The 22,240-nt window shown below is 45.1% G+C and overlaps 1 protein-coding gene across 1 annotated transcript in view; it reads left to right on the top strand.

The window, feature by feature from the left end:
- The window catches only part of LOC147747647 (ferric reductase 1-like), a 400,432-nt gene that overhangs the window by 262,826 nt on the left and 115,366 nt on the right, over positions 1–22,240 (top strand). Inside the window, exons 12-13 of the mRNA XM_086954577.1 lie at positions 2,984–3,094; positions 3,504–3,616. Coding sequence (XP_086810703.1) covers positions 2,984–3,094; positions 3,504–3,616 — 224 coding nt within the window. The remainder of the gene's footprint in view (positions 1–2,983; positions 3,095–3,503; positions 3,617–22,240) is intronic.

The raw sequence follows: 22,240 nt of genomic DNA, 5'->3' as shown, positions 1-22,240 counted from the left end.
GTCAGTTTTGGGCCAGGTTTGGACCCGTTAGTTGTGAAGTGGGATATTGTTGGGGGAAGTTTTATACAGATTGAGGTTGTGTTCAGAGAATATGGGTCGGGGGATATGGATCAGTTGGTTTATAATTGGGATTTGGTTATTAGGATTTTGGTATTGTGATGTTATAATGTTATTGGGGTTTTGTATGGTTTATTATGTGTTTGGGTATGTACGGGTGGGGGCGGGTGTGATGGAGGGTGAGGGGTGGGGGCGGGGTTTGGGGGATTTGAAATATAACTAACAACATTGGTTATGGTTTTAGATTGTTAGGCTGTTGCCGAGGTTGTGGTATTTGTAAATGTGCACCTGTTCCAATAAAGCAGCCTTTTTCACACTCTATTGGTTGTCATGGTCTGCTCACTCTCCCCCACCCCTCTCTCCCAAGGGGGGCTTGGGGGAGGGTAGCCGACCCCTGGGAGGTCTCCTCCCCCGGGCGGTTTGGGAGATCTGGGTGGGGCCCTCTTTCTAGCAGATTCCATTTGGGCTTTTTTTGGGCTATTTTTGGTAGGTTTAGGAGCCCAGCATATAAATGGGCGGGGCTCCCTTTATCGGGCACCATTTTGGGCTTAGGTGACCTGGTGGCCGGTTGATTCTTTAGCTAGTTTTTTGTCCCTCCCTCCCTCCCTTAATTTCAGGGCTCTTCTTTTCTGCTTTTCTCCCTGTTTTATTTATTTATTTGGCGGCTGTTTGTAACAGGTGGGCATAGGGTTTTAGCTTTGTTTCTTTGTCGCTTGGGACAGGTGCGTGGCGGTTTATTCTGGAATTGTCAGTTTTGGGCCAGGTTTGGACCCGTTAGTTGTGAAGTGGGATATTGTTGGGGGAAGTTTTATACAGATTGAGGTTGTGTTCAGAGAATATGGGTCGGGGGATATGGATCAGTTGGTTTATAATTGGGATTTGGTTATTAGGATTTTGGTATTGTGAAGTTATAATGTTATTGGGGTTTTGTATGGTTTATTATGTGTTTGGGTATGTACGGGTGGGGGCGGGTGTGATGGAGGGTGAGGGGCGGGGTTTGGGGGATTTGAAATATAACGAACAAAATTGGTTATGGTTTTAGATTGTTAGGCTGTTGCCGAGGTTGTGGTATTTGTAAATGTGCACCTGTTCCAATAAAGCGGCCTTTTTCACACTCTATTGGTTGTCATGGTCTGCTCACTCTCCCCCACCCCTCTCTCCCAAACTATCTAAATCCGCTTTCACCAAACAGGTCTGTGTGTTTGATGATATATATTTAAATTGTTTTTGCATGTTTGTTGGGTTTATGACCATATGTACTTCCTTCCTTGTGACTCTTTCTCAAATCAACATGTTTCCATGGACCGCCACTCATTTTTCACCTCTTGCGGCCTACCTCACTGAAACTCTTGGTTAACGGTGTAAGCTTTTTCACTTTTTAAACGGGATACACATTATGAAAGAAATGATGACATTCAACGAAATAAAATTCTTCAGTCATACGGACACGACTGCAGCCTTGGCCCATGACTTGTTTTAAATGAAAATGGTCCATTCCTCTTAAAACAACACTAACAGTGCCGGTCCCTACTATAGGGCAGAGGAGTATTGCCCTGCCTCCTGCGAGCGCAGCAGTAAACACAAATTAATAAAATGGTAATTAATATTTTATTATTCTGTGAATTACCATTGTTTTATTCTGTTTGCCGCTGGCCCATGCTTACAAGCTTCAGTGTGGGGGTGGGCAGGGCCAGACTGGGAACCAAAACCGGCCCTGGCAAAGTGCTTGGCGGCCCCCCAGGGTGTTGGGGATGCGGCCAAGCTGTTTGCCACGGCCGGTTTCGGCCGATTTCGTTACAGTGGGTGATATTGCAGCCATGTTGCAAATATGGCCCTGTAACAAAATCGGCTCCCAGGGGCACAAAACCGGCCCCCAACCCTGGCGGCCCACCAGGGAAATGCCCAGTGCACGCTACAGCCAGTCCGGCCCTGGGGGTGGGGCAGATTCCTGCGGATTGCTTGATGACTACTGCAAGTGCTCAGTGCTCCTCTCTGATTGGTCAGCTGTCTTCTGCCGGCCTATCTTACATGCACACTTCAGACACAGCAATACCAGCACTGTAAAACATCTTGGGGATTTCAGACATAGGCCCCCTGGCCTCCAAATGAGCACTGAGTAAGCCTGCTCCAACCAATCCTGGAGCTGCTCTCGTGCCTAAAACAGCATGAGAGCAGCTCCCGGATTGGTTGGATTCATGTGGCGTAAGTCAACCACCTTCCTTCCCTTTCCAGCTTGTCCATCACTGGAGAAGAGAGACACGGACCGAGTGCCTTCAGCATCTTGGTGAAATATTTGGCATCGGAATGCGTCCAACCAATGTTTAAGCTGCCCCCGGAAACGAAGGGCCTTATTCAAAGTTTGGCGGCGTGATAATCCGTCAAAACGTTATATCTCGACTATTCCACCCAATATATTATAAGTGAGGTCAGCTTAATGCACTTGTATTATGGTGGACAGGACATCTGCCACGTTTATGACGGGGTATCCCATTTACCAACCTCTAAATAAGGCCCTAAATTTACCTGTGTATGTATATAAAATCACCAAAAAAAGAGACCATTTATACTAGATAATATCATACATTTATTGTAAGAACAATAACTCTTGAGTTTGTAATAGCTTAACAGTCCTTTAAAAATAACAAACTGAATTTGCAGGTTGTAAATTAAAATACTCCTTCTAATACACTAAAGCATCACAGGCTTACGGTCTTTTCATTTAAGCACTTTGAAAATAGGCACGAAATGTACAAAGTTTTGTATTTTATATAATCTTACGTTTTACTTACACTTATGGCTCCAACACTGTTGGGGCTATGCTAAAAATGCTAAACTCTTGCTTCGTTTGTTTACATGGACTTGAGTTTTTGGACTAATCACTACTTGCTTGACTCAATGTTTTTTTGAGAATATACTTTATTTTCAGGTAATATTGGAATCCATTCTAAGATACCAGCTATTTCTAGCGAGAAAGTAAATATTTTGGCATTCACCGATGTGGGAGCAACAAACCCTTCTCGACTTATTCACGCTCATGGTAAGTATAGGGTTTGTCTGACATTGATGTCTATTGCACAGTTCGTCATTATTTCTAAAAAAGTAAAAAGTGTCCCATATTAAACATTTACAGCGCAGTGCTCAAATTATGATTGTAAAATTCTCAATGTTACACGTTTATTACGGGTGAAATATCACAGTAACTATTAACATTTTCGTAATGGAGGTGTTGATATAGGGAAAGACGTTTGATTTTCACAGAGCAATAGTAAAAACAATTCCATAAAAAATAGCTGTGGTTGTTTGGTGAAATGGGGCTAATAACAGAGAAACACTTTTAACCCATGGGGAAATGGCAGACGGTCTTAAAATTATTCATCTAAACACAGGTTGCAGGGAAAATCCTTGTGAAATAAAATAAACGGCATTATTTCTGTTCTATTTGTAAGGTGCCCTCATGCTGATTGCGTGGATGACTACAGGAAGCTTGGGCATGATATGTGCAAGATATTTAAAGTCCGCTGCAAAAAAGCCAGTTCTTGGTAAAAATCTCTGGTTTCAGGTATGTAAATAAGGACTCCAGCTTTGTGCTGTATGAAAGCGGACTTTGTGCTTATGAACCGGCTAGGCCTAATATCAAAGTGCTTGTTACGATCACTTATTCTTTGGACCATAACCTGAATTGTGATATTTAAATAATTATTCGTAAAATAAGAAAATAGCATTGCGCCTTCCTTATTCTTCCTCGTCACAGTATTAAAACACCCAACAAAACCACTGACATCTTGCTAGTTTAATAAATATTATTATTTTAAAAAGCCTCTCTCCATGGCTAACTGATTACCGAAAATTGTTGTCTCTTCCCTTTTTTTAGAATTGGCCTTAGAAAACCATAATGACATTTACAGTAATGTTTAGATTGGTATTGATGTTTACATATGCACTATTTCCCACACTTACATGATTAAAATTTGACAACTTGTCCAATAAAAAAAACAAAAAAGCCTCTCTCTCATTGGATGCCCTATGAATGTCAATATATGACCATATTGCACATATTGCTCGTTGTGTTTTTTTTATACTACGTGACATTGTTTTTTAGTACTCTTTATTAGGATTTGGAGTATGTGGGTGTCATCCATTTAATATTTATTTTTTTGAATAGGCGTGCAAATATGCCAGCCAAAGTTTTGAGAAATGTGTGTTTTTGTTCGGGAGAATGTGCTAATATTTAAAATGTGAACACCCTCCAGTGGATGAAGATCCTGAACTTAGCTTCGTCCTTAGCTTAGTCCTATCAGCTCGGGAGAGGTCTGGAGTCAAGAGATTCCCAAGTAGGCTCGTAGCTGTCCCCAGCGGCCAGCAATGCCCAAAGTAGCAGCACAAGTAGAACCGCAGTGGGCGGAGGGTTACATCATGGCGATAAGCCCATTATGACTTCCGCAGACTTAGTTAGTGCCGGATCCCCGTCGGTAGTGCCGTAATTTTCGGTTTAACATGTGCCCCAATTTTTGTGTTCCTGGTCTCCGGTCCGCTTCCTCGTCCTAAGTGTGTTCCTTCCATGAGGGCATCAGGTGGCACGCAGTAAAGTTAATAAAATAAAAAAACAAAGGAGATGAAATATGCCTGGGGTCTCGGGTCAGTTTGCGTGCGGTGTAATTAAGCATTTTGCTTTTAGCCCAGTGATTTAGTTACGGTCAACACACTCCACTGCTCGCCTTACTCACTTGACCTGGCACACACGCTGTTTTTGTGGGGACCGAACCAAGGTCCAAGAAATATCGGAAGAAACATATCCCCATGTGCTTGCCAGACAAGCAAGACCCCAAAACAGAACAGTATAACGACAGAGAGAGACAGGAAACAGCCTGCTACAGGGGAGGGGGACTACTAAAATGGGGGGCAGAAACAACAGCTACTCCTAGCTCAAAATGGCCCATCCTGGGCATCAGAGTAAAATCCAAACAATAGCAAATACAATTAAAACAAGGTCAGAATACACGTCATGCCTCCTTCACTGAGTGTGGGTACCATGAATACCAATGCCCAAAATGCTGCCGACCTCACAAGACGGCTGGACACAGAGAGCGTCTATCTAAAACCTACTTTAATTAAAAACAAGAGCAGTGAAGGTATCACTGCCGCCGTCCCAATTCGACGCGAAAACCGTAAGTTCGGGAGTGTCACGCCTGTCGTGGGGCGGGACATCCGCCTTCTGCAGTGGTGACGCGGGGCTCCCATGCCTGAGGGAGAGCCCCGTGGTGGCTGCAGAAGTAAGGAGCGTCAGAAGTGGCGGCTGAGGCCACCGATGCAGCGACAAAAGAGCCCGGTGAGTGGGGCTTAATTGTACCGTGGGGGCTGGTGCGTTATTTTGTTTTTTAGTGATTGCCTATGCGTGCACTGGCTGGGGGCGGCTGCTATGTGTGTGTGTGTGTGCGCGCGCATTCAAGTTAACTCTAGCCTCATTAACGCGGCGCGGCTGCTATGTGTGTGTGTGTGTGTGTGTGTGTGTGCGCGTACAAGTTAACTCTCGCCTTATTAACGCGGCGAGGCTGCTACGTGTGTGTGTGTGCGCGTTCAAGTTAACTCTTGCCTCAATAACGCGGTGCCAAGCACCAGCGTACACCTGCACATCTCATTCATTACATGCAAGCACTTCTTCACAAGCGCGTGCACCCGTGCAAATCGCCAAAAGCCCTGCTCGTGCCCATTTTCTGTCCCACTTACGAGGCAAGCCCACAAAAATAAGTCTCGCTGGCGACAGCGCTTCGCGCTGCGTACGCCAGGTTCGACCTAAAAATGGTTGTAAATGTTTCTGGGCCTTTTCTTTTTCTATGTACCACTTACAAGATGAGCGCAAATACCCATTTATTTTTCATTGAGTGGGCAGTTTCTACCAGGTCCTTCCTAGAGTAATCTGCACATGCAAAACCGTGCGGTAGCATTAACAATATGCGCAAAAGCAGTTACAATAAATGTTTCCAAAGTTATTACCCGTTATGCATTGTAAAAGTATTACTCAAGAGTAAAACTCGACTAGGTATCATGCTTCAACTGTATTTTTACCCGGGTGGTTTTGTGTCCTTTGTTACCGCACAACTTTTAATGAGACCATAAATATTCTATTTGTCATTATTTCCACATGAAGCATCCAAGTGTCTAGAATGCGAATACCTCAGTAGACTCCGATGTCTGGTAGATGGCTCAGGCTCATAAGGAGACAGAACACATTTGAATAAATATGAATATGATTTACTCTGTCTTGTGGTTGGCGAGTAGACTTGTAATTTGGAGTTGTTGCTTTTGGATTGGGTTACTCTGACGTGTTACCTTGCTTTGCAAAAAACGTGTGTACAAGAACATGCATTGGTACATCTTATAGCTATTGCTTGTCAGAACTGACTGAACATCTAAAAATGCTCGCAGCAGTGAAAAAATGATTACTTTTTCTATACAATGCATCTATGATATAACATTTTTTAGGAGTGATGATTCAGTCCTTTTGCAATGTAAAATAGTCAATCATGCAAGGCTAGGTGTCTCTGTTTAGGAGGTAGAATGATACACTAAAAACCGAATTACATGAGGCGAGAATAATACTCCTCTGGATGGAGATAAACTCCATGTTGTGTGTATTTTAAAGAACACGTAACAATAGGATACTAAATTTGCGCTCTCAACCCAGACCTAAAAATAAAGCTACACAGAATTTTTAGTTATTTTTCTATATTAGGTATTTTCACTTTTTTTCTTACTGCAATTAATTATTAATCCCCATTTGCTTGAGAAAAAGGTTTGAGGTTTCTTAAAAGGCAACAATTCATCAATTTTGATTTTAAAAAAAAAGTAGTAACTTTTAAGATGTGTGTGTTATATTTAGCCTGTCTTCTTTCTACCTCTGGGGATTTCATGGTCACTCACATGATGTCACCACTAGAACCTTGGGTGACATCATGGAGTGTTTGTGGCTTAGCCTGGTGACAACTGGCAGTTGGAACCAGGCAGGTGGAGTGGCAAGCTAGTCACTCCTGGTGGGTCTTCTCTGTAACTTGACTTATCATCTTGAAGACTTGAATAAAGTAACCTACATGATACCAGGCTCCAGCTCCTATTTACAACATTTTTGGCGACTTTGAGAAATTTTGGAGCGTATTTACAAGGTGCAGACAACGGGAACAAGAAGAAAAGAACCCTCAGCGCAAAGCAAAAGCAAGTATTAAGGAACTGTTCAAGAACTTTTAAATTAAAGAACTTTTAAATTAAAGAAAGTTTGAAGCAGAAGACAAGACATCCACCCTGGTAAGTCCCACCAGTGTCCTGTGTAATCGGACGGCCTGCAAACCCAGGGTGTAATTCTGCATAATATTGTGTGAGATTTGGTGAAGTTCACTAGTGTGTGGAAAAGCAGTAATCAACATTATCTGCATGTCACCATTGGAAGGCTGTTGTTTGACTTAATTCACCAAGCGTACTAATTGGGATCGTGTAATTTTTGGGACTGTTCAGCGCTATAATTGCTGTCTGTTATTAAGTGGCTGAGTTGAAAGGCACCGTGGGGGTGTGAAGAACGAGAATTGAATTCAGCTGTCACTTCTTAAGCTTGCATGAATTGGGAGTGAGCTGCGCAGCGGATCGTGTGCCTGGAAGATTTCAAAGTCTACAATATGCAGATAATGAGTTAAAAGCGATCTCAGCTTTCAAACTGCAGAACACGCAACCCATTTCTTTCAAAGCTGTTTGAAATTGTCAAGGTTAAAGGACCTGTCACGTTATGTGCCTGGAAAATGTCAATGAAGAACACGCAGCGTTTGTGTCTATAACTGAGTGGAATCTTTGGCAAGGTTTGGCAGTGTTTCCTTTTTCATTCAACATTACTTGACCTGCGCAATGGAAACGGCTGTTCTTGAAATATGACCGAGGTCATTCTAATATGAAATGCGCCACGATTACATAAACCCTCATTGACATTTTTTAAACATTACAGGTTAACTGCAATGCTTAACTGTCATTTTCCTTTTTAAAAGAGGAGGGCACGAGGGACGCGTGAAGCCTACCTTCTCGCTCCAGCTCCTTGTGACGTAGTTTATTGCTGCAATCGCACGTTGGGAGCAGAGACGTGCCCAGAGCCACCCAGCGCTGCGTGGAGTGCGTGCCACCATTTAATAAGAGCTATACACCGAGTGTCACCATGGAAACGGCCCATGGGACTTGTGAGACTTTTCATCACACGTTATTAAGATCGGTGAAGAGAGAATATTTGCCGACTATTTTACATGCCTTCGAAGAAAGTGTAAACTCTTGTGCAACTACTTTTAAGGGGAATAGAAAGAACTCTTGATGGTCAATTTTATTCTGGATGTGACATGGGAGCTAAGCTCTGACGATGAGGGTAGTGCTATTGGAATGCTATTTTTGTGGAAGACGTCGCGAATCTTGCCATATTTACAGCATTTCCTGCTCCTGAAGAGAACATTATTTTTGCTGGTCATTTGTAGTGTTTGTCTCGTGTTTGTCTTTCTGGGAGTGGTGGTTGGTGAGTGTGTGTGGGTCTCATTACTGTTCATTTTGGGGTGGAGTGTGTCTTATACACTATGTTTCAGGGAAGAGTGTGTTTTCTTGTTGGTATGGGTGGTTACAAATTAATGGTGTGTACTGTGAGTACCTGCGTAGTGTTGCGTTTAGTCTGCTGTGAGCCGCAAGGAGTATTTTCAGGTGTCGTGAATGGCGTGTGAGTGGCACGTGTCGTATTATTGTGCATCTACAGGGTGGTGTGCATTTATCGCTTGTTGTTTTTGGGGTCAGGAGGGCCCTGTACAGTTTATTATAGGAGAAGTTGGTTTTTTTTTTCTTCAAATTTGTATACATGGCTTGCATGTGTGGTTGTGTGTTGGGAGTTATAAACTTCTTTACCCATATTTTTAATGAAGTGTACCCTGCCTCTTTTATGGTTTTGGGATTATGAGTGTATCCCAGTTATGGATCACGGGGAGAGTTGTACCCCGTTACGGTTTAGAGTGTGTTCTTTAAAATTTAAGAGTACCCCATTAGTATTTGGGGACGGAGCAGTGGCTACTCCAAGGTGCATTTCACGGGGAGGGTTGTACCCCGTTACGGAGCATAGTTGACTCCATTAAGTTTGTGTTTGTGTTTCCCAAGGAAAGGGGATGGGACTTGGGACTTGTGGTGTTTGGATGTGTTGTCGTTGACTTATGTTTGTAACTGTTTGTAATGTGTTTATTCTCCATCTGTGGAATGGATGCTATGTGTACTTTCATATGGATGTGTACACACAAGCTAATTTTTATTTATTGTATTTCCATCTTGTTGATTTCCCTAAAGAAAGGAGATGTGTTATATTTAGCCTGTCTTCTTTCTACCTCTGGGGATTTCATGGTCACTCACATGATGTCACCACTAGAACCTTGGGTGACATCATGGAGTGTTTGTGGCTTAGCCTGGTGACAACTGGCAGTTGGAACCAGGCAGGCGGAGTGGCAAGCTAGTCACTCCTGGTGGGTATTCTCTGTAACTTGACTTATCATCTTGAAGACTTGAATAAAGTAACCTACATGATACCAGGCTCCAGCTCCTATTTACAACAGTGTCATTATTATGACAATTCTCTGAGACAACACTAAAACAGTCACGAGATAACTTCTGACTTTACAGTTTGGCTAACTTCGATTAAATTGTAGAAACTGTGCCACTTTCTGACTGTGTGAATCGGGGATTGCAGTGGTCAGTGCAGTAGGGTAACTTATTTCGTGAGTTGTTATTTTTTTCCGATACGCTTTGGGCTCGTTTGGAGCAACTTTTCTTAATCCTGAAAGATTAGCATTGGTGAACACGTGCATTTTTTCACAAGCAAACATTTTAAATATTCAGCAACATGCACATCTCGGATTTGGACTGGTGCGAATTAGGCTACGGAAAAATAGTCCTGCTTTGAGTAAAATAGTAATATAAAGGACGACTGCAACCACCACCTGCTTATGCAAAACCGGAAAGGCGAAGGGCAGGCAACAGCCCAGGAAATGATTATTTATTCAAATAATGCAATCATTGAGTACGCCTTTGGTATTTACTGGTGTAAGCATAAAGCATAATGTTGTGCCTTCGTTGTACAATTCCTCCACAAATTTAGTTTCCTTCTTTCTCGTTCTCTTTCTGCTCATTTCAATCTTTACTCAGTTTCAGTTTCAAAAACTTTATTCGATTCATAAAATGGATCATAAAAGTATTAATCTTTACTCCTATTTAAAATAGCAGTTCATTACGTATAGTAAAGTGCTTTATTTAAAGTGACGCAGAAGATCAAGAAAATAAACACATACAGTCAATAGAACTGCAGTGAGGATTAGAACACAGTTCCAAGCAAAATGACACCTATCACTATTTCTGGCACATTACTCTAAATATGCGAAATAAAATGAAACTAACTTTATACTAGTGATGCTGGAAGGAGGGAAGATATATTTTATTTTCAGATGTAGACCACAAAAATGTGCATTAATCGATATGATAATATAGTACAGCTATTATATCAATAGCATTAATTATCAATCAATCAATCATTACATTTGTAAAGCGCGCTACATACCCGTGAGGGTCTCACGGCGCTGGGGGGCAGGGGGGAGCCGCTACTGGTCGAAGAGCCAGCAGGTCCTGAGTCTGTCGTAGGCTGGTGGGGAGAGTGTTCCAGGTCTTGGCAGTGAGGTGGGAGAAGGATCTGCCGCCGGCGGTGGTTTTCCGGATACGAGGAACTGTGGCGAGGGCGAGGTTGGCTGAGCGGAGGTTTCGGGTGGGGGTGTGGAAGCTGAGATGGTTGTTGAGGTATGTGGGTCCGATGTTGTGTAGGGCTTTGTGTGCGTGGATGAGGAGTTTGAAGGTGATCCTCTTGTTGATGGGGAGCCAGTGCAGGCCTCCCAGGTGAGGTGTGATGTGGCTGTGTCGGGGGGCATCTAGGATCAGTCGTGCCGAGGCGTTCTGGATTCGTTGAAGTCGTCTCAGGAGCTTCGTTGTTGTTCCTGAGTAGAGGGCGTTCCCGTAGTCGAGTCTGCTAGTGATGAGGGCCTGGGTGACGGTTTTTCTCGTGTCGGGAGGGATCCATTTGACGATCCTGCGGAGCATGCGGAGGGTGTTGAAGCAGGACGCGGAGACGGCGTTGACTTGCCTGGTCATGGAGAGGGTGGAGTCGAGGATGACCCCCAGGTTGTGTGCGTGGTCTGTGGGTTCCAAGGCTGTGCCTAGCGATGTGGGCCACCAAGAGTCGTCCCAGGCTGATGGGGTGGGTCCAAGAATGAGGACCTCCGTCTTGTCTGAGTTCAGCTTCAATCTGCTGTCCTTCATCCAGTCTGCTACGGCCTTCATTCCTCTGTGGAGGTTGGCTTTGGCAGTGTGGGGGTCTTCGGTGAGGGATATGATCAGCTGGGTGTCATCGGCATAGGAGATGATGTTGAGGTTTTGTTGTCGAGTGACGTGGGCGAGCGGTGCAATGTAGATATTGAACAACGTCGGGCTGAGGGAGGATCCCTGTGGGATGCCGCAGATGATCTCAGTGGATTTCGAGCGGAAGGGTGGGAGGCGGATGCTCTGTTTTCTGCCGGAGAGGAAGGTTGTGGTCCAGGCCAGGGCCTTCTCTTGAATTCCGGTGTCATGGAGGCGTGCTGATAGGGTATGGTGGCAGACTGTGGTTGCTGCGAAAACTGGATTGGGAGGCGTCCAGGATGTTGTTGTCTTCGAGGTAGAGGGTTAGCTGTTAGTTGAAAATCTTCTCTGTCACTTTAGCCGGGAATGGGAGCAGGGAGATGGGCCTGAAGTTCTTGAGGTCCTTGGGGTCCGCCTTGGGCTTCTTCAGAAGGGCGTTGATCTCGGCGTGCTTCCAGCTTTCCAGGAAAGTTGCTGTCTCGAAGGAACTGTTGATTGTTTTTCGGAGGTGGGGCACAATGGTTGTGCTGGCTTTGTTGAAGACGTGGTGAGGGCAGGGGTCAGATGGGGATCCGGAGTGGATGGAGTTCATGATTTTGATGGTGTCTTCGTCGCTGACGTTGGACCAGGCGGTCAGGCCACTGGTGCGGGTGGTGGTCGCAAGGGTGGTGGACTCGGTGGTGGGTGCGGGGGTGACGGAGTAGAAGCTGTTGATGCTGTCGTGGATGTCGGTGATCTTGCGGTGAAAGAAGGAGGCCAGGGCGTCGCAGAGGTCTTGTGATGGTGGGAAGTCGTTGGTGTTGGATCTGGGATTGGAGAGTTCTTTTACGATAATGAAGAGATCTTTGGTGTTGTGTGCATTGTTATCCAAGCGGTCCTTGAAGGTGGTCCTCTTGGCGGTCCTGATGAGTTAGTGCTGTCTGCGGGTGCCTCTCTTGTGGGTTGTGTGGCTGTCTGGTGTTCTGTTGTGGAGCCATTTCTTCTCCAGCTTCCGACAGGTGCACCTGGAGATCCGGAGGTCTTTGGTGAACCAGGCGGCTTTCTTGTTGGTGTGGTTGGTTGTGGAGGTCTTGAGAGGGGCAAGGCTGTTGGCGCAGTCGTTGATCCACTGTTTGAGGTTGGTCGCGGCGATGTCTGGGTCGGTGGGGTCGGCTTGTGGTCTCCGGGCGAGGGTGGTAGTCAGTTGGTCCTTGGTGATCTTGCCCCAGCAGCGGCGTGGCAGCTGTTGGGTGCGGTGGTGTGTGGTGGGTTTCCTGAAGGTGAAGTGGACGCATCTATGGTCGGTCCAGTGGGGCTCGGCGGTGTGGTTGAAGAAGACGTGGGGGCTGGTGGAGAAGATGGGGTCCAGCGTGTGTCCGGCGGCGTGGGGGGCGCCGTCACAAGTTGCTTGAGTCCAAGGTTGGCGATCAGGGCGGTGGAGTTGGCGTCGTCATTGTTGTTCTCGAGATGGAAGTTCAGGTCCCCGAGGAGGATGTAGTCCGTGGAGTTGAGGGCGTGGGTGCTGACTAGGTCGGCGATGGTGTCGCTGAACTGTGCTCCTGTTCTGGGTAGTCTGTAGACGAGTGTTCCTCTGAGGGTGGTGTTGGGGTCGGTGTGGATCTGGAAGTGCATGTGCTCGGCGGTGGTGAGGGTGTCGTCGGTGTTGGTCGAGACTCTGTGGGTGTCCTTGTGGATGATGGCGATGTCCCCCTCCCACTCCGTTGGTGCGGTCTCTGCGGGAGATCTTGTAACCATGTGGGATGGCTATGGCGATGTCTGGTGCTGAGGTGGCGTTCAGCCAGATCTCAGTCAGAAACGCGACGTCGGGAGCGGTGGAGTCTAGGAGGTCCCAGAGTTTGATGGCGTGTTTGCGAGCGGAGCGAGTGTTGAGCAGGATGCAGCGGTGGTGGTTGGGTTCTCTGGTTGGTGGTTTGGTGGTCTGGAAGCTGGTGAATCTGCAGTTCTGGCAGGCGAAGGGCCCTTGGGTGCACTTCGGGGTGGCTCGGTAGCAGGGGTGGTCTCATTTGGTGCTGAGTGCGTGGAGGGTGCTGGAGTCGTAGAGCAGTCTGGCGTTGCAGGGAGCGCGGGGTCCAGGGGTTCTGGCGCTGGGCGCGGTCCAGGCTCAGACGGGCGCAGACGGGCTTGCCAGCAGCAGGCCAGCGGCGTGCCAGCTGCACGCGGTCGCTGCGTGGTCTCCATAAGAGGCAAAATGGGAGGGAGGAGCAGCTGGGAGGCGGAAGCGGGGCGGCCAATGGGCGAGGGCACGGGGTAGAGAAAGGAAAAGGGGGCGGGGCTACAGGGGAGCAGTGGCGGGAAGCGGGGAGTGGGGGGGCACAGAGGGCAGGGGCGCACAAGTAGTGCCTAAGAAACCACAAAGACAATAATAAACAGTAGAGCAACAACGAAATCACAGTGGGGGAAAAAAGGATTGCAGAGAAAAACCTGAGGCACACCAGTGGCGAACCCTCGTCAGCACTCGGGACCTAGAGGGGTCGAGCAGCGTGGGGAGTGACGTGGGGTCAGGTCACACATGCGTGCGCAACTCGGCCTCCATTAGAGGCCAAGTGGGAGGGAGGAGCAGCTGGGAGGCGGGAGCGGGGAGGCCAATGGGCGAGGGCACGGGGTAGAGAAAGGAAAAGGGGGCGGGCCACAGGGGAGCAGCGGCAGGAAGCGGGGAACGGGGGGGCACAGAGGGCAGGGGCACACGAGGAGCGCCTAAGAAACCACAAAGACAATAATAATAAACAGGACAGCAACAACGAAATCACAGTGGGGGAAAAAAGGAAGGCAAAGAAAAACCTGGGGCACACCAGTGGCAAACCCTCGTCAGCACTCGGGACCTAGAGGGGTCGAGCGGCGTGGGGAGAGACCTGGGGTCATCATTCTAAGGCAAACAGGCTTCAGACTTCCTGTACATATTTAATGTAGCCAGATGGACAGCCAGAATCAATGTCAACTTCTTTGTGTCAGAGAGGGCTATGTTGACATTGGTCTATGTGCAATTTCTAAAACACTCTAATCTCTTCCCTCTGACTCTTCCCCTCCAAAAACCCTTTTACTCATCCATTAGCCTCCTCCTACTGCTAGGACATAAAAAAAATCCTTCACTCTTCTATACCTCCACTATCCTTTTCAATCAAAATAACAGACCAGCATGTTCACTTCTCTAATTCCATGTTCCACTATACTAATTCACCACTAATCCTTTATGGGTTCCAGAGTAGCGTGCTATGAGCCAACATAGCGTTCCAACACCTCATCAGGGTTACAAGCGCTATATAAATGCAAAACCTTTTTTCCTTTTTACCCCTACCCAACCCTTCTCAATCCAAATGACTGACTAACTTATCCACCACTCAAATTACTTCATATTTCACTATACTAATTTTCAACACTAATCCTTTATGAGTTCCGGAGTAGCCTTCTACTCGCCAGAAAAGCGCTTCAACACCCCATCAGGGGTAACAGGCACTATATGAATGCAAACCAGGGGCGTAACACAGGCCCCCGCAGCCCACAAGGGGCCCCCAGCTCCAAGGGGCCCCCTCGGCACTGCACTCTGGCCGGAGAGCTCCTGATTGAGCCCAGAGGGGGGCTCCCCTAAGTACCGTGCAGGGAGGCCCCCTCACTTTTCGTTACGCCAGTGATGCAAACCATCTTTCCCTTCTATCCCTCCTCTATCCTTCTCACTCCAAATAACTGACTAATATCCACCACTCAAATTAGTTTCATATTTCACCATACCAATTAACCACTAATCCTTTATGGGTTTCTGGAGTAGCGTGCTACTCGCCAAAAAAAGCGCTTCCTAACCCCATCAGGGGTTAGAAGCGCTATACAAATACAAACCTTCTTTACTGTTCTATCCTTCTGCTATCCTTCCGAATCCAAATAACTGACTAACATATCCACCACTTAAAATACTTGCATGTTTCACTACACTAATTCAACACTAATCCTCCTTGAGTCCCAGAATAGCGTGTTACTCGCCAAAAAAGTGCTTTGATGCCTCACATGGGGTAGTAAGCGCAATACAAATGCAATTACAATACAATACAATACAATTTATCCATATGTGGTTTCTGTATACAGATTCAAAGTCACATAGAGTTGTTCTGAAGTGAATAAGGAAATCCAATCCGTATCTGTGAGATGTTCAAGTGGAAAGTATATTCACAAAAGTTTGTTTCCTTCTCATGGCCTCATAAAGATGGCCCTGGTCTTCTCAAAATTCTGCCACGTGCAAATCTTGGGTTAGCATAAAAAAGATGAGGTTTTACCTTGAGCATTTGAGATGGCTGTACCTGTTTTTAAGACTCTGACCTGACTAATGTGCTAACTATATGGGGATAATTTAAAAGCTGCAATGTGCAATACTTTACAAAGTACTTCAGTTGTACTACTCACGATCAAAAAAAGATAATTGCAAACATATTTGCAAAACCACGCCTCTCCTGTCTTTTTCTGTGCAGAGAACTCTGCCAACAATTTCTCCGGACACATAGGCATATGTTTTTGTAGTAAATGTGGGGGGACCAGAGTGGCTTGGAAATGAGCAATACTGCTACTAAATAGGAGAGGTTCAGGGAAATGTAAGGAAATGTTTTGAGAGGGATAAAGAGGGGTTTCGGGAGAGAGATAATAATGTAAACATCCACCTTCAAAAGAATAAGACCTCTGCTATTCACAAACTACACTTCTAAAGTTACTACAACACTAACGGTCACATAACCGTAGCAAATGTACTCCAGCCCAGTCTTGGTGTAAGTACAGCACTAGACAAAGCCACTGGACATTGCAAAACAGTCCCACAGAAAGTAATTGAGATAGGAGCTTATTTTATTACGAATAAACAAAGTGGAATCCACTCAGAGTGGTGGTGATCCCTAAAGTGATGGGGAACACACAGTGTTGTTTAAATGCCCCTCACACACCAACAGGCCCCTTGGTGTCATGCTTCATCATCGGGGCCTTCGCACCCCTCTACGGGATGCGGCGTGCTACGACTCGCGACTATGCAGGAGCACTAAATAGTGAACTATGTGAGGGGGTGTGTTTGCTAAGGAGTGAGTGAGGTGAGGTGAAAAGTGAGTAGTTAAAAAATACCTGGCACGTAGGTAAAAAATAATTTTATTAAATCCTCGGCTGGTATTATTAAAAGAAGTGCAAAACGGGGTTGTAAAAATACATATTAGGGTATTACAACCACTTCAAAAGTGTCAACATGTTTTGGAGCGCAGCGAGAGCAAAAGCTAGTTGCCTGCCTTCCCTCAACGCGGCTCCGAGGCAACTAGCTTTTGCAGTAACCGTTACTTTACTGAGCAGTAAGGAAGGATCCCCCAATAACACGCATAGGCTCATGAGGTTTTGAAATTGAGAACTATAAGTTTTCATCTAACGCCAATTGGGCGCGACTGAACCTACCTACATATAAACATTGTCAAGTACATTACACATTGCTGTAATAATATTTTTACACTTTTACATTTACATGTGAGTAAGGGGAGGATATGTGCTTATCCTTGTCCTGAAGAAGGAGCCCCCGCGCTCCGAAACATGTTGACACTTTTGAAGTGGTTGTAATACCCTAATACGTATTTTTACAACCCCGTTTTGCACTTCTTTTAATAATACCAGCCGAGGATTTAATAAAATTATTTTTTACCTACGTGCCAGGTATTTTTTAACTACTCACTTTTCACCTCACCTCACTCACTCCTTAGCAAACACACCCCCTCACATAGTTCACTATTTAGTGCTCCTGCGTAGTCGCGAGTCATAGCACGCCGCATCCCGTAGAGGGGTGCGAAGGCCCCGATGATGAAGCAAGACACCAAGGGGCCTGTTGGTGTGTGAGGGGCATTTAAACAACACTGTGTGTTCCCCATCACTTTAGGGATCACCACCACTCTGGGTGGATTCCACTTTGTTTATTCGCATGACCAGGGAGACTGAATCCACTGACTCTCTCTCTCCCCCTCCTGTTTGCAGCTTAATTTATTACTCCATACGAAATAATGTTACAATAATTCTAAATATTTCGAGTTTTGAATTCGACATAATCTATATTTAGGTTTTTGTTAGTCTTTAAAAAAGTAATTAATTTCTAAATATTTCACTATTTAGAATTAATATATAAATAAATTAATGTATAACCAAATATAAACTTCTTTTAAAAAACTTGAAAAATAATGTATATTAAATACAGGATTTAATTATATTTACTAAATATGAATTACAAATAAAAATTTTATTTTATTTTCCTAAAAATTATTATAAATAGAATACATTACTCTATTTAAATTAATACTAAACATATTATTTAGGCCCTCCAATATGATTTGAGAACCAGTCTTGGTACAACAGAGCAATGCCTTAAGTTTCAACTCCTCATCAATAAACATACTAGTATCAATAAAAGAGCTCTTTAGATTTAGCTTTTATGGACATGAGCTTGGCCTTTGATCGAGTAAAACTGGCTCAATTTATGAAGACTATTCTTCTTTAATGGGAATAGATAAATGTGCTTTATCCTTTGTACATCTCTATGTAGATTTATCTACATGGACTGTATGACATTACATCGCATACCAATACCACACGTGCCATTACAACATGGGTGTTACTACGCGATGTCCATGACAACGACATGCCATTACATTGCAAAATGTTACCAAGACTATGCCTTTACCACGCATGCCATTACAACGCAAAGGCATGCGCGGTAAAGCTATACTCATGGTAAAAGTTTGCAAGGGAAGTGACTCTACCCTACCCTAAACACGAATGTAGTACCCCTGCACAACCCTCCCCGACCCCCAGTCCTCTCCCTACAATAACACTACACTACCCTGCATGACCCGCCCAACACTACCCTAAACCATTAAACCCTACCCCATGCATGACCCTCCCCTACCCCCTTTCCAGTCCCTACACTGAAACACTACCCTGCACAACCCCCCAACACTACCCTAAACCATAAAACACTACACTACACTAACACTACAACACTACCCTAAACCCCAATACAGTACCCCCAGCATGACCCTGCCCCTACCCCCAGTCTGCACCCTACACTGAAACACTACCCTGCATGACCCCCTGACACTACCCTAAGCCCTATAACACTACACTATTCAAACACTACAACACTATCCTAAACCCTAAAACACTACCCCCAGCATGACCCTGCCCCTACCCCCAGTCCGGTCCTTACACTGAAACACTACCCTGCACAACCCCCGACACTACCCTAAACCCTAAAACACTACACTACACAAACACTCCAACACTACCCTAAACCCTAAAACACTACCCTCAGCACGACCCTGCCCCTACCCCCAGTCCAGGCCCTACACTCAAACTACCCTGCATGAGTCCTCCGACACTACCCTAAACCCCAAAACACTACACAAAACACTACAACACTACCCTAAACCCTAAAACACTACCCCAGCACGACCCTGCCCTTACCCCAAGTCCCGTCCCTACACTGAAACACTACCCTGCACGACCCCGGACACTACCCTAAAACACTACACTACACTACACTACACAAACATTACAACACTACTTTGACACTACCCTAAACACAACAAAAGTAACCCCCAGCCCAAGCGCAATCCCTCTTACCTCACTCTCCTCGTGGTTCCTCTCTCCTGCTTCCAGTGTCGTCTGAGCGGCGGTGCACGTCGTTGTGAGAAAACAGCCTCAGTTTCCTCATAACGATGTGGATAGCCATTACATCGCATGCGTTGTAAAAGCACCTGCGATGTAATGGTATGCGTAGTAATGGCTACGCGTTATTACATCACATGCGTTGTAACGCATGCGATGTAATAGAATTGCGTGATAAAAAACGAGTAGAAATGGCTGTTTCCCATCTACATGTGTGCATTTTGGAACTAATGCAGAATGTACGGAATCCTTTAAGTTCCCTAGAAGAGTTGTGAATTGGTGTGTGCTGAATCCCATTTTATTTAAATTATACATGAACTATCTATAATTGTCATTACTAGATGTGAGACAGGACTTGCCCTGAGTGAGGAACAGATTTATTCTCATGTTGCTTTATGCTGATAATGCGGTTTTCATGCACAAAGATCTAATGACTTAAATAAACTCCTTTAAGTTTAGATGTCTTTAGGATAGGATATTAGTACCAACCATGCAAAGTACTATACAATAACTCTGGAATCTAAACACACCAAAATCCAGGAATGTTTCAATTATGCCCTTCATAGGATACCGTCCTCTTAATATTTGGAAGTAACTTTTGACAATATTACTTGTTAGTTGCACCATCTGTGGTCCAGAAGGAAATCGTTGGCTCATTCTCTGGCATGTGTTTTGTTTTCCTTCCAGATTGGGTGGGGCATCTCTACCCTGTATGATTACTCTTAATTAAAGCAAGAGTGTTTCTTTAGCACTTTATGGTGCTGGACTTTGGGGTTACGCTGATGCTCTCCCCTTACAAGTTGAAGAAAATAGATTTTGTTGTTGTCTTTTATCTTTGCCCTTAGGATGGTCACATTTTTCGTGCCATGAAGAGCTTGGCGTTTCCTAGCTAGAGGATAAAATACAGCTTTTTTCACTCCTTTAATGAATTTCCATATGGTCTAATTCTCATGGTAACTTAAACTGGCAAATCATAAACAACTGTGTATCATTGTATTACTGGCACTCATTGAAATCGTTAAGTTATACAAAACCTTTGGGGCTGATTTAGAGTTTAGCGGAGTGGATGCTCTTTTGCACTGGCAACTGAGTGACCATCTCGTCAAAATCAGCACCTGCTTGTCCGAGTTAGAGGCAGGCGGACTGAGAAAATAGCAAGGGCTGAGCCTACTCGGGGCCAGTCATCAAAGGACTCTTCTTTCAACCCAGCAGAGAACAGGCAATCATATGTTAGCTGTCCAATCTCCCACCTAATTTAGAGTGGGCTATTGGATGGCTTTCGTTTGCTTTCAATCACCGCAAGGTAAACAGTCAGTCAAAGAAACAGTCAAAAAATAATTATGGCCACACACCATAGGAGGAAACTCCCATGGTGCGGGGTTCATTTGTTTTTAATTTAATTTGCAAATTTGTTTTTGAAAAGTGAAAATCTGTGTTAAAGTTTGATTGGATCCCTTCCTGTTTGATTGAACTGTGCTTCATACCTTTACAACATTGACATCAACTCCACAATGGAAGTTCCTGTCAATGTTAGGAGTTGTCCATGGGACTGCCAGAGATCTCTAGATTTGCTAGGCGGAAATCTCTCAGGATGCCTAGGGCGATGTAGCCCCATCTTGATGGAGTACCCTCTGTCCACCAAACTCTAAATCAGCCCAAAGATGTCTAGAATTGGGCAGGCTTAATATCTTTATGCATACTGAAACAATAACAAAAATGGACAATATTTGGGCCAAGACCACTTTCTACCAGTTCAGAATACAAAAACCGGAACTGCTACAATTATTGAAGGTTTCTGTTAAATATTTTTGCAATGTTGAAAACAATATCCTCGATTGAAGGGTAACTTTACAATGACCATTATTTAATAGTACGGTTTAGGATGGGAACTTTTCATCATTCTTAGTCAATGGCTTTTTTTGTATATTTTTATTGTAAAGTAAGTGTCAGTATTTTAAAATGCATCAAAAAAAGAGACATAACCAATAAATCAAATTATGGCCACACAATAAATTACTAGGACATGTTAACTTCTCAGATTGCTAAACACACAAATCATAATACAGATATCAAAAGTTAACAATATCTGAGGTATTCAAAAAACCTTGAAGGAAAGAAATAGGAAAGGTAGACAAGGGAGGAGATGATGTAGATAGTATACAATATGTAGGAAACCATATATTATGGATAATTAGAAGATAGTAAAGATTGAATCATTCAAATCCACAAATATAACATTTCAAGTGGAGATATTCCTACTAACTCAACAATTTCCTATAGGTGAACAGTAAGTTCTAATTAAAATAATAGTGTTAATGGCTAATCAATCAATCAGTTTATTTGTAGAGCGCACTACTTACCCATAAGGGTCTCGAGGCGCTGGGGGGTGGGGTGGGGGGGGGGGGGACCGGAGGTGCTGCTACTGCTTGAACAGCCAGGACTTGAGGAGTCTCCTGAAGGCCAGCAGGTCCTGGGGAGGGTGTTCCAGGCCTTAGCAGTGAGGTGGGAGAACGATCTGCCGGCGGTTGCTCGGCAGATGTGGGGGATGGTGGCGAGGGCGAGATCAGTGGAGCAGAGCTGGCAGTTCGGGTGTAGAAATTGAGTCGTTCTTTGAGGTATGCTAGTCCGGTTTTGTGGAGTCCTTTGTGAGTGTGGGTGAGGAGCTTGAAGGTGATCCTCTTGTTGACGGGGAGCCAGTGCAGGTCCTTCAGGTGGGCTGTGATGTGGCTGTGGTGGGGGATGTCGAGGATGAGGCATGCAGAGGCATTCTGTATGCGTTGTAGTCATTTCTGGAGTTTGGCTGAGGTTCCTGCATAGAGGGCGTTGCCGTAGTCCAGTCTGCTGCTGACGAGGGCCGTGGTGACTGTCCTTCTGGTGCCGGTGGGTAACCATCTGTGGATCTGGCGGAGCATGGGGAGGGTGTTGAAGCAGGAAGAGGAGACGGCGTTCACTTGCTGGGTCATTGACAATGAAGAGTCCAGGATGGCTCCCACGTTGCGTGCATTGTTAGTGGGTGTTGGTGCGGCTCCAGTGCAGTCGGCCACCAAGAGTCGTCCCAGGCAGAGGATGTAAATCCGATGTTGAGGACCTTCGTCTTGTCCGA

The sequence above is a fragment of the Lissotriton vulgaris genome, chromosome 1_1 (genome assembly GCF_964263255.1).
Source record: "Lissotriton vulgaris chromosome 1_1, aLisVul1.2, whole genome shotgun sequence".
In the NCBI taxonomy this organism is placed as follows: domain Eukaryota; kingdom Metazoa; phylum Chordata; class Amphibia; order Caudata; family Salamandridae; genus Lissotriton; species Lissotriton vulgaris.
Note: the sequence above shows the minus strand (reverse complement) of the source record. Positions and strands in the feature narration are given on the sequence as shown.